The sequence below is a fragment of the Macaca mulatta genome, chromosome 4, assembly GCF_049350105.2.
Source record: "Macaca mulatta isolate MMU2019108-1 chromosome 4, T2T-MMU8v2.0, whole genome shotgun sequence".
Taxonomy (NCBI): domain Eukaryota; kingdom Metazoa; phylum Chordata; class Mammalia; order Primates; family Cercopithecidae; genus Macaca; species Macaca mulatta.
Genome location: NC_133409.1, coordinates 36,879,788 through 36,892,967, shown reverse-complemented (window position 1 = coordinate 36,892,967; position 13,180 = coordinate 36,879,788). Strand labels below are relative to the sequence as shown.

General features: G+C 36.5%; 1 protein-coding gene across 2 annotated transcripts in view; it reads right to left on the bottom strand.

The window, feature by feature from the left end:
- The window catches only part of ENPP1 (ectonucleotide pyrophosphatase/phosphodiesterase 1), an 84,396-nt gene that overhangs the window by 30,214 nt on the left and 41,002 nt on the right, over positions 1-13,180 (bottom strand). For both annotated transcript variants that reach the window (XM_001103359.5, XM_077999433.1), the window contains exons 3-9: positions 11,785-11,901; positions 10,623-10,748; positions 9,655-9,715; positions 6,336-6,433; positions 4,196-4,275; positions 2,428-2,547; positions 1,231-1,340 (exon numbers count right to left, since the gene is read on the bottom strand). In XM_001103359.5, the coding sequence (XP_001103359.3) occupies positions 1,231-1,340; positions 2,428-2,547; positions 4,196-4,275; positions 6,336-6,433; positions 9,655-9,715; positions 10,623-10,748; positions 11,785-11,901 (712 nt within the window). The remainder of the gene's footprint in view (positions 1-1,230; positions 1,341-2,427; positions 2,548-4,195; positions 4,276-6,335; positions 6,434-9,654; positions 9,716-10,622; positions 10,749-11,784; positions 11,902-13,180) is intronic.

The window sequence follows — 13,180 nt, the reverse complement described above, 5'->3', positions numbered from 1 at the left end:
GTGAAGCAGGCACCTGAGAAGCAGATAGTAGTTCTCTAGGCAGTATTTCCTGAGCAGCATTGACTATGCCTTATGCCTTTCTCTGGACACAGGCTTTGTTTACACACTTCTAATCAGAGTTCTTGCCACACCCAAGTACAATTAGTTGTGTACTGTTAAAAAGCCAACAGACCATATACTATTAATCTTTGAATCCCCTATTCTTAGTACATAAACTCTTTTTTTTTTCTTTTCTTTTTTGAGATGGAATCTCACTGTGTTGCCAGGTTGGAGTGCAGTAGCGCGATCTCGGTTCACTGCAATCTCCGCCTCCCAGGTTCAAGCAATTCCCCTGCCTCAGTCTCCTGAGCAGCTGGGACTACAGGTGTGCACCACTACACCTGGCTATTTTTTTCTTTTTTCTTTTTTTTATTTTAGTAATGACGGGGTTTCACCGTGTTAGCCAGGTAATCTCCTGACCTCGTGCTCTGCCCGCCTAGGCCTCCCAAAGTGCTGAGATTACATGTGTGAGCCACCATGCCCAGCCCATAAACTCTTAATTACTGTCCATGGAATAAAAACAGTGGCAAATAAGAAGGTGAAGAAGAGGCATTGCACTGTGCTCACGGAAGCCATAAAGAACACAAACTAGCATAAGATCACAAGGAAAACTGCTATGCATTTCGTGTCTGGGATTTAAGATATTTTCTGTTCATCCTTCTAAATGCATTGTATTGATATTGTGACAGAAATTTTATAATTTAAAAATAAATAAAATTATTTCAGTAATCTTGCTCAAATGGGCCAAAGAGTTTCTCCTATTAAAAAGTTTTTGTTTTTTTCTCAATGCATCATGGATCTCAAATATCACACAGAGGTTAATTCTAATCCATTTCTTACACTAGAAAGCATATTTACTACTTTAGAAATGGAAATTTTTGTATTTTTAGTAGAGATGGGGTTTTACCACGTTGGCCAGGCTGGTCTCGAACTCCTGACCTCAGGTGACCCACTCGCCTCAGTCTCCCAAAGTGCTGGGATTACAGGTGTGAGCCACCGAGGCCGGCCCACTTCTCTAGTTTTACTGTCCATTTGCCATCTATCTAAACTCTTTGAGAAAGAGTTCTTCAGTTCTCATTTTTCAGTCAACATATCACTCAAATGCTAAAGCTTAGGATTTGATAAAAAGGAGATTACATAAGAATAAGCTGTTCTATGTTACAGATCCTAGAAAAAGTTCATTTCACATACCCATTATACATTTTATAGATGTCTGGGAAAATTCCATTAATTTCCACATCTGATCCTGGCCAGAAAAACGTGCCAGACTTGAGGCCTTGATACTTAGCTGTGACCCAAATCTGGAGCAGATAATGAAGGAAAATTAAGAAATCATGCAAACATTCATCTCTCATGAAAGTATGTGTTCATGCAACACCAATGAATTCCTCTCTAGTGCTAGAATGTTTTTAAGGTCAACAAGCTTCAGCACTTAGATCACAATAATCATGTAATATGACTCTTAAGCAGCAACAAGATATTAAATAGTCAGAGATTAACTCCTGCAGCTTTTGGAGCTATTCCCCTAATTGACTGTTTTCTCTAAAAAGAAAAAAAAAATCACAAATATACATGTCTTTAACTTGTTGAGATATTTGTGTATGTAACTAACATTTATTAAGCACTTATTATGGCCAATCATGGTTCTAAATAGTATTCCTACAAGCATCCTACATTATTAATTCACATAATCCCACAATAATCCTACGAAGTAGTAAACAATATTATCTACAGTATAGATACGATAAAACGGAGGCAGAAACAGAATGATTTGTCCAAAGTCACACAGCTTTAAATGTCAGAGCTAAAATTTGAATTCATAACCTGCAAACTCTTATGCTCTCTGTCCTTCTAAGAGGAATATCGTGATTATTTAAATAGACCTTATATAATTATTGTGGCAATTTAAAATATTGTGGCAACTTTTTAAAAAATTTTTTTAAATTGTGGCAATTTTTAAAAGTAAATTGGAGAATTGGAGAATTTTAAAAAGTAAAAAGGAGAATACAGTTAAATCACAATTGGAAAGAACCTCCTAAATTAGCACACGTAAATCGAACCAAGACTTTCAAAAGCAACAGAGTTTTGTGTAGATCAAAGTTATTACCCCCACACTACTGCTTTATGCTACTGGTAGAAGAAGAATTGATCAGAAAAGAAAAATGGCCCAGCACAACCCAAATCCACCTCTGAAATAAACTACTCTCCTTTTATGCAATTATACAAATTATGTTTAGGATTATCAGCATTCATCTCCATTTACAAAAGAACGGCCACAGACACACTAAATGAAATCGGTTATTAAAAGCTCCAGAGAACTGGTTATTTTACTCTAATTGAAATAGATGAGAATAATAAACTATTTCAGTAGAAAAACAAAGAACTCACTGGTTCTCCTTTGTACCACTCAGGATTAAATTTCTCTTTACTTTTAAGTGAAAAGGAAGCATTCATTTTGGGATCATACATTTTATTGTCAATTATGCCATGAGATTCTGGATACAACCCCTAAAAAAGATAAAACAGATTATATGCAAGTTGTGTTTACTTAATGTTAAATAAATTCACAGAAAAAAAATCATCAAAAAGAAACCGATAACTGAAGCCACATGGAATTATAATAAGTTTAAGGAAAGAAAAACAAAAAAATCAGGTAACGGCAAAACACAACCACTTAAGATTTTATGTAGTATTTGTGATTTAAATTATGTAATAGGAGAAAATAAGTCAGTAATACTAAGGATAAAGATCTATATAAAAAAGGCAGCCTTGGCCGGGCCCAGTGGCTCACACTTGTAATCTCAGTACTTTGGGAGGGTGAGGCAGGCGGATCACGAGGTCAAGAGATGGAGACCATTCTGGCCAATATGGTGAAACCCTGCAGGGAGCCGAAGGCCTGTGGAACATGACCAACTCAGCATTCCACTGGAGGCTATATGATCAAACAGCAAACTGTTTATCATGAATGCAGGATGTGGGCAAACTCACACTGCCCTGCCACCAAAAGGTTTGCTGAGGGCCTCACTCCCTGGCGCCAGGATCCTTGAAGTTATCTACTGAAAAATCTAGCCTATTGTTCGAAGAATGCAGTCTCACAAGCCTGCTGTGAACCAAAAGGCCAACTGACAATTAGCCCCCACTCGCTATCTCTTTTGCCTAATAAATATGGAGGGCTGTGTAAAGCTCAGGGTCCTTGTCCACTAGAGGCAAGGTACCCCCTGACCCCTTCTTCCAGATACACTCTTTTGACTTTGTCTTTTATTCCCACATGCCCTGCCTCTGCCACTTGGTCAGTCCCCCTAGGCCCATGCAGGCTACAAAACCCCGACTCTACTAAAAATACAAAAACTAGCTGGGTGTGGTGGTGTGCACCTGTAGTCCCAGCTACTTGGGAGGCTGAGGCAGGGGAAGTATTTGAACTCGGGCAGTGGAGGTTGCAGTGAGCCGAGACTGCACCACTGCACTCCAGCCTGGTGACAGTGAGAGAGCCCATCTCAAAAAAAAAAAAAAAAAAAAAAAAGTAGCGTCTCAAATTTTGAAAACAATGCTGTTATCTTTTTAAATTGTTGAGTAAAGCATTTCTGCAGAACAAATTCCTTTTTTGGTGAGGTCCCAGAGTAGCTTGAATCAATATAAGCTAACATACTAATTTTCTGGCTTCAATTCTAAAGTTTAATGAGTCCTGCTGTTTTATTTGACTCAAATTAAATCTGGAAACGTTGAAACAAAAACAGGATTGTAATCCTATTCGGAGTCAGGCGAAGTGGCTTGCTTAAATTCATCATCAAGATGATTGGAAAGACAAGTTGTGAACACAGGAGTTTGGGACAGTTTTTTGGCTCAAATAAAGTAAGCCTCAAAACTAAGATACAAGAATCACAGAATATTAACACTGAAAGGAAACCAGGAAATCGTTTCTTGAGGTCTTGAGTCATCTCTTTTCACAGATGAGAAAATGGAGACGCAGCCAGTAAAGTGACCTTTCCAAAGCCACAGCTAGTTCGTGGCACAGCAAAGATCAGAACCTGGGTTTCCTTGCTTAACTACATACTGGAAAATAAGTTGTTTTTCTTTTATCTTAAATCTATTCTCTCAAAAACTGCTACAATCCTATCTCACTTCTGCAAACAGATAGAAGTTGAAATGCAGAGCTTACGGTGACAATGCTGTAGTGATTGGGGAAAGTTTTTGTTGGATATACTGGTCTCATGTTTTTAGTATATGTTCCACATTTTTCTAGAAGGGAAAAAAATAAACATTGTTATTAAACACATCTGACAATTGGCCTACCTCTTTTAGTGGTGGTACCACAACAGTCTAAATCACATAAAAAAAAATTAGCCCAGGAGGGATTTTACTCAGATAAAAATTCAGTATGAATATAATTATAAAGCAACACTGTGGATACAAATCCAATGTTAAAGATGACTTCATTTTTCTCTTAGTCAGAAAAACTTTAAAATAATTAAGCCAATTACCCATAACATTACTTCATTCAAGATGAACAGGTTATAATAAAATGATGCTTGTAAGTTCTTTGATACTACTTAGTGGTCAAATACCTAAATCATAAGACGTAGAAAAAGAAAACCCTGAACTAAGTCTAAAAATTAAAACAAGGGTGAAGGAGTAGCTGGGAAGACAGTGTCCCAGGCCATAGATCTAGAACCAGCTGACCTTGGACAAACTCAGCCGCTTTAAAGACAAAAGGCATCTTGTGGCTTCAAGTCCACGAAAGTGCCAAGGTCCGACTATTCCTGTTGGCCTGCTGATCTAGTTCTGGTGCCTCGTTCTTTTTCTCCTGCCTCTACTATTGAGGAGGGAACACATAACTAATGATTCTAGCGTTCAATACTCCATTCGCCCAAAAACGTCCCTCAAATTGGCATGTGTCTATATTATCTCACTGCCTTCTCTCAGTTCAGAATTACAGGCTACATTCCCTAATTATTCAAAGCTAGGGCGTGGGCTCATTGTTTAATGATTTATTGTAAACTTCATATATAGGCACCTCCACCTCTCAACTCTAAACTCACAATGCCGCATTTGGTACCATAGAGACAAGCTCTCCTGATAATGGTAACAAAGGGCTGTATTTAAACATCAAAGGCCATGGGCCTGCTGGGAAGAACACAGCTTTGTTCATGCAAAGCTGAAGACTTTTTATGCAAAATATTAAAACAAAATAAAACCATCTTCTTCTATGTAGAAATTAAAAACTAAACATTTTTAAAACTCTCCCAAAATTATTTTGGCACTTCATAAGACAAGCATAGTGACATACATATGAATATACAGAGAGTGATGTTAATGTTTAAAGCACCTCACATACTCTAATCTGGTAAAAAATAATTTAGAATTCCAGAAAAAAGCTAAAGTAATTGTATTTACTTACTTCTGTTTTGGTCCAGTATTACATTGTAGCTGCTTAAAGGTTGTTAACGTGATTTAAAACTTTAGCATCAATATTAAGAAAACATTCTACGATTTTATGGGGAATTTATAGAAAAACCACTTAATTAAGGCCTGATTGAGATTTAAAAAAAAAAAAAAAATTGGAAGAATCCAATTCAATCCAAAGGAGAATACAGAATAACTGACAAATAGTCTGTCTGTACTTGTAATATCTCAGAAATACCTTTAGTTTTTGAAATTCTATTTCTGAAATAAAACATCTGTAAAATAAGGCTGGGCGTGGTGGCTCATGCCTATAATCCCAGCACTTTGGGAGGCCAAGGTGGGTGGATTGCTTGAGCCCAGGAGTTCGAGACCAGCCTGGGAAACATGGCAAAACCCTGTCTCTACTAAAAATACAAAAATTAGCCAGGCGTGGTGTCATGCGCTTGTAATCCCAGCTACTTGGGAGGCTGTGGCATAAGAATCGCTTGAACCTGGGAGGCAGAGGTTGCAGTGAGCCAAGATCACGCCACTGCACTCCAGCCTGGGTGACAGAGTAAGACTCAGTCTCAAAAATAATAATAATAATATTTGTAAAATAAATAAACAAGGGACTTTTTCACAAGGAATTCAAAATTCTGAGAAAGAATAAATATATATAAAAATGGCCAAAGGTTAAAATTCTAAGATAACCATATTAACTTATTTTTTTTGAAGGACAGCTTCAGAGTAATCACACTATTAAAGGTAAGTTCCTTATCACCAGGTTCAACTACTTTGCCGTAGAAAAGTTTAGTGAAACAATTAGGTTCTGCCAGTACTTTTCCAAGAAAGACTGCCTGCCTAGTCGATCGCACTGAAATCGTGATAGTCCAGCAGTAGACTCCGAAGTTACTCACTTAGTTTGCTAATAACAGGAAGAAGTCCACCCCAAGTGTGTAAATATTCTGCCCTGAATCCATCCAAAGAAAATAAGAGGGTAGGAGGCGTTTCAAACCTGGGTAATGAAAAAGAAAAAAAAATGTTTAAAGAAGCAAAGACAAGACATATCCAATGAAGATGTGCTACCTTCTAGGCACAGGTCCAGTGAAGATTTTCCACTAAGGTCTGTGTGATCTTAAGAAAACTAACAAAGTCGGCAAGCATACTGATAAAGTATATTTTACATGCATTTATATTTATATTTATATACATGCTCTATCATTTCATAATACGTACATCATCAAATAGTATATATTAAGCATTCATATCATTTTGAGCCACCATACAGAAACATCATTCATGGTTCCTGCTGTTCGAAAAGCTAAACCAATTGCTACTGAAATATAATATTGTTTTCCCAATTTGCAGGAAAATAAACAATAAAAAAAACCAGCATATAATATTTCCGTAAATATTTTTCCTGAACCACCACTTTCTGATATGGACTCTAATATAGTAAACAGTACTTCATATAGTATATACATTACACACTATTTTATTATTTTATTTTTATTTTATTTTTGAGACAGGGTCTCACTCTGTTGCTCAGGCTGCAGTGCAGTGGCGCTATCACAGCTCACTGCGGCCTTAACCTCCTGGGCTCAAGTGATCCTCCTGCCTCACCCTCCTGAGTAGCTGGGACTACAAACACATACCACCACACCTGGTTAATATTTTTATTTTTATTTTTTGTAGAGATGAGGTCTCACTATGTTGCCCAGCCTGGTCTCGAATTCCTAGGCTCAAGCAATCTTCCCTCCTCGGCCTCCCAAAGTGTTAGGATTACAGGTATGAGCCACCCACCAAGCCTATGTATACTGTATTTAGTTTTTAGGCTTATTATATTTAAAAGATATAAATACTTAATACAAAATTTGAAAGATACTATATTTAAATATATAAACAACAAAGAAATGATTCCAAAGCTGGGAATGATCAATGAGGTTTCAACAACACATACATACATATACAAAGAGTTAACATGTAGTGTGGAAATTCCAAAGAGGCCAAAAACCACAGAGGATTCTAATATACTTGACAAATGAGAATAGCTATGGACGGTGGCTATGTGGCTACCCCCAAACAGCCATGGCTCAGACATTTTGTAACATCTAGTGATACATGGTAGGTGGTAGGGAACTTGTATAATGTTGGGAACAGGCCCCCCAAAATCTGGCCATAAACTGGCCCCAAAACTGGCCATAAACAAAATCTCTGCAGCACTGTGACATGTTCATGATGGCCATAACACCCACGCTGGAAGGTTGTGGGTTTACCAGAATGAGGGCAAGGAACACCTGGCCCCCACAGGGCAGAAAACCCACTTAAAGGCATTCTTAAGCCACAAACAATAGCATGAGCGATCTGTGCCTTAAGGACATGCTCCTGCTGCAGTTAACTAGCCCAACCTATTCCTTTAATTTGGCCCATCCCTTCCTTCATTTCCTATAAGGGATACTTTTAGTTAATTTAATATCTATAGCAACAATGCTAATGACTGGCTTGCTATTAATAAATATATGGGTAAATCTCTGTTCGGGGCTCTCAGTTCTAAATGCTGTGAGACCCCTGATTTCCCACTTCACACCTCAGTATTTCTGTGTGTGTGTCTTTAATTCCTCTAGCGCCGCTGGGTTGGGTCGCCCCAGCCGAGCTGCTCTTGGCAGTTTAACACTGGATAACTGTGAGAAGACTTCCCACTGAAAGTTTACTCAGAAAATTTAAATTTGACAGCAAATATCTTACCTTGCCTTTTCAACTCTGCCTCCTCCCATCTTACCCTCATACACAAACACAAAAGCAACCCGACAAGGAGAAAATTTTTATACAATTTTCACTAGCTACTATCTGTAACATAGCTCCACTGAGAGACTCTACAGAACCAGTGTATATAGTCTTAATGGTCCAAATAAAACTATATAAAACTAGTTTTATTCAATCAACAGAAATCATAAAAGCAGGTTAGTGGGCCATCAGGTAAACACACTGGTAAATTATCCAGTGTAATAATAAGTGGCCTAAGTTACGATCTTCTTGTAAAGAAAGGGTTATGTTTTCCACTAAAAGATTCAATATTACAATTGAAAAATTATAAGCAATATTTAGAAGAAAAAGAAAGATTCGAAATTCACTAAGTCTAACATTCCTAGTATTCCTTGGATTTAAAAGACAGTTTAGGGTACATGAAAAGTTTTCCTTAAAAAAAGCTTCTTCTGTTGAAATCATTTGGTTGAGGTTTAGTTCTGGCTGCTGTTGCTCCTGCTTATTTAAATCAAAAGTACTCTTCCTTCCAAAAGAAAAAAAGAAGACATATAACAAAAATTATATACATGAACAAAATGAACTAAAATACAGCTTAAAAATTTTAATAGTCTGAGAAAACTATCATTTTAAAGAGGTAAAAATACATTTCTGAAGATGAATAATTCAAATGGATGAGATGGTAGACCTCAAATGGAACAAAGATAAATACACCTAACACCTTTATAAAATCTTCACCCTTTAAATTCCACACACACTCTTTTCGACGGTGTCATATATGGAAGACCCTGTACAAAATATTTGAAGGACAAAAAAAAAAAATACATGAATTATTTTTAAAAATGTATCATCTCTCACAAACAGGTTGTTTATCCCAAAAATGTATAAATGGAGCAAAATACAAAAAAAAAAAAAGAACTTAAATTTTCTACAAGTTTAGCAGCTCTCAAAACTCCAAATGAAAGTAAAGATCCTTCCTTCCTGAAAAGGAAAATGCAAATATTTCTATCTAGCATTCTTCAATACTAAAGACTAAATATTCATGACCTCTCTTTTTTCTATAAACTTCCAGAATAGGGATAACTCCATAATAATCTCTGTTCCACCATTGCCAAACAAAAGATCTGGCTAAAAACACAGGTTGGACATCCCAAATCTGAAAATCTGATATCTCAAATGCTTCAAAATCCATAACTTTTGAGCACTGATATGATGCTCGAAGGAAATGCTCACTGGAGCATTTGGGATTTTCAGATTTGAGATGCTCAAACTGGTAAAACGCAAATATTCCAAAATCCAAAAAAATCCAAAATCCAAAACAGTTCTCATACCAAACATTTTGGATAAAGGATACACAACCTGTAATGTTTAATAAATCAGTGATTTTATTATTTTTATCATCTTAATTTGGAAAGGAAAAAAATGATGCTGTACTTCTAAAAAAGAAAAAATGAATACCTCAGAATATAATCTTACCCTGCTGGGCACTGTGGCTCATTAATGCTCTCACATGGTTCTTCTACCCAACTTTTCTCACCTAAAATATTTTCAAGAAAATAAAATGAATTCAACACACTTAACAGTAATAATAATTGTGATGCTTGTGAGACACATTAGGACAGACTCTAAAAACAAAGTATGCGAACAGATTGATAGATAACACAGGACATGATTCTGGAGGTGTATAATCAATAAAGATAATTATTCTGTTTCAAAATAAGAGTTAGTTGATATCAGAAATTAAAAATGGATGCATAATTGTAAGACTAAAACATACTACTATATTTGTGAGAACTTGAAGGTATCTTTTCCATTGTCAAATTCTTAATATTTTCAGTCAAAATTTACAACCCTCTCCTTCTATCCACTCATCAAAATCCTTGGTATTTTGGTGTCTTAGTTCTCTCTCATATAGAGTCAAATTCTGTTAAGAAATTTGAAAAAAATAATAATACCTGGACAAGACACCATAATAGTATCACCTTACAAAATGCCCTCGAATCTTTCTAAACAATTTCACATCGACTCTCTCAATGCACAGCAGACAGTGTCCCCATCTACTAGGAGGGAAGCCGGGACATAAAAGCCAGCCAGGACTGTAAGAAGGATCTTTCCACAAATACAGCATTAAGTATGCTGCTATTATCAAAATAACATGAGAGGGTGGTGGCAGGAGAATGCATGGTTATAGATAAAATATGATTTGCCATGTGTACATAATAATAATCATTAAGCTGGGTGATGGGTACAATGTTCATTACATACTTTCTCTCCTCATGTGTATGTTTAAAAGTTTCTTTAATAAAAAGTTTTAAAATTATTTTTTTCAGCTAATACAGTTGGCCAATAGCCATGACTCCTAGTATAAAAGATAACACCTATGTAAAGCCCAGCTAAGACGCTGGAAGATGCCAAGCTGCTGCAGAGCCCAACGAGCACCTGACCTTGACACACAGAACTGTAGTTGATGCAGCAGTCGCCCTGGTCCTTGCAGTCATCTGAACAGGCACAGAGGCTTCTGGTCAACCTTTTCTCACCACACCTGAATTTGTTGCAAGTCCATATATGTTCTAGAAACAAACATCAGCAAAATGTGTTTTATGTCTCAAATTCAACATGTGCAAAGTGAACACAGAATTGCTGTCTTCCTGAGTGTGATCCATGAGCAACAATGAACAATTTCACAGCTCTTAGTCACTCACAGAATCTGCCGCTACCATGGCCACTCCAAACTAAGGGGGGGTAAAATATGTAGGAACCAATTATTATTATTTCACTAAAACTCCAAAATTTTGTCATTTTCAAATTTAGATGTGCCTTACCACTATGCAATTCATATGCAGACTTGGCTTCTTCTACTTCCTAAAACTTAATCTAAGTCTGACTTTCAGGCCAAGGTGAGAGGATTGCTTGAGGCCAGGAGTTTCAGATCAACCTGGGCAATGCAGTGAGACCTCATCTCTACAAAAATTTTAAAAATCAGTTGGGCACAATGGTGTAAGCCTGTAGCTCCAGCTACTTGGGAGGCTGAGGCAGGAGGATCTCTTGAGCCCAGGAGTTCAAGGTTGCAATGAGCCATGATCGAGCAACTGCTCTCCAGCCTGGGTGACAGAACAAGTCCCTGTCTTTAAAAAATAAAAACTAATGAAAAATAGATAAATCTCTCTCATTTAAATATTATTCCATGTCATATGCAGAGAAGTCCAAATCTAACTGAGAAAATTTTCATATTCTGATAGTTTTATTTTTAAAAATATAGGTGGACATATAAGACCTCTTGCTGTCAGAGAACCATAATGAAAATATTCCTATATTTCAAGCAGGCTTTTAGAATTTGAATGCAAATTAGATTACAAAGGTTTTCAGCATACATTAAAAATAGGCAAAGTTCTGCTATCCATAAAATGTTTAACAAAGAATTCTGTAAATTTGTTTCTCTTAAGGAACTGTTGAAAGAAAATATAAAAGCTAATGTCAAAATGTGTATGTATGCTAAATAAAAAAACATTCAAATGAATTAGGTAAATCACATACCTGAAAGACACAGAACTTTCCTTGATCTTTTCCTAATGACCATAACTCCATTTTTTCCCTGCACATCCTTACCTGGTTCTATACATGTCTCCTGGTAATCTAAACAGCAGTTTCCAAGCTCAACACAGGCAGCATCACAGCGACAGTTCCCAAATGTTCTCTCAAAACAGCGACCTTTGCAACTTTTAACTGAAAATATTGAACAATAAGTCAGATGTTTCTAATCATTATATAATTCAAAGAAAACATCAACTAATACAACTAAGGTGTATACTAGTTTCAAATACCACTTTAGAAGATGCAGATGGAGTAATAAAGTGACCCAAAAGTCTTTTCACAAATACACACAAAAAGTGACACAAACAGAAAGTAACCTTATGTACCTGGTTTGTGATTTTTATATCTTGATGTAGGAAAGAAAGGGAACTTTATTATTATCATTATTACAAACCTTACTGGGTCTGATAAGACTTAAATACCTATGGTATGATAAAATAAAAGTCAGAATAAAGGCTTGTTCTGAATATTTCATGCTATGAAAAAGTTGGATTAAGCAGGCATGAGGTTCCCTAAAATTTCAAAATGTGGGGAAAAAAATTTTTTAGAAGTGATTACGAATATTTTAGAAAGGAAAAGATTACCTAGCCTGCCTCACTCTCAATCCTGGTGTAAAGAAGTAGTGGGTTTGTTCAGAACATGCTCCCTGGCATAGCTCTTCCCTCCCTGACCTGAAACACCCATTTCACCTTTAGATCCAGCCTGGCTCCCTCCAAAAAGCTTTCCTAACTCCCCAGCTAGGCCTGATTTCCACTTTTTAAGCTCATATAAAACCTTGTCCTTCCCCTCAATTACTTAATTCTACTTGTAACTAGGTTATTTGGTTAATATCCCAGTTAGACGGCAAACCAAGACCACATCTGGCTTTTACCCAGCATACTGTATCTCTAAAACCCAGCCAGGTGCATGCCATGTAGTTAAGATTAGCACATTTTTGCTAAATGAATAAATGGTAGACATGGGAGGAAAGTACTTTTCATGACAAACAACAATTTAACTGTTGAAGTTCATTACTAGATACCTTGAATAAGCCAGGTTTCAGTGGAGAAGGAGAAAATTAGGACAATGAGAAAAAGAAGAAAAAAAGGAACACATGGAAAATAATGGACATCCAACAACAACGAAAAGGAAATAATCTTAGTTCTTGACTTTAACGGTGTTCTGACCCAAAAAGACACTGCCATGGAATTTAACTCTCATTTGATACTGGGAAATCAGTCAATTTTAAGAAGATGAAGTAACAATAATAATTTCTAGTGTCAGAAATACGAACTTTCCTAACCTGGAGTGGGGTTCGGGGAAGTCTGTTAGAATAATGGCTATTACTTGGAGCTCATTAATATGTACCTAATAATTTTTTAAAATATGATATATACTATGTCGGGCTTGGATTAAAATTGCTATTTTTCCA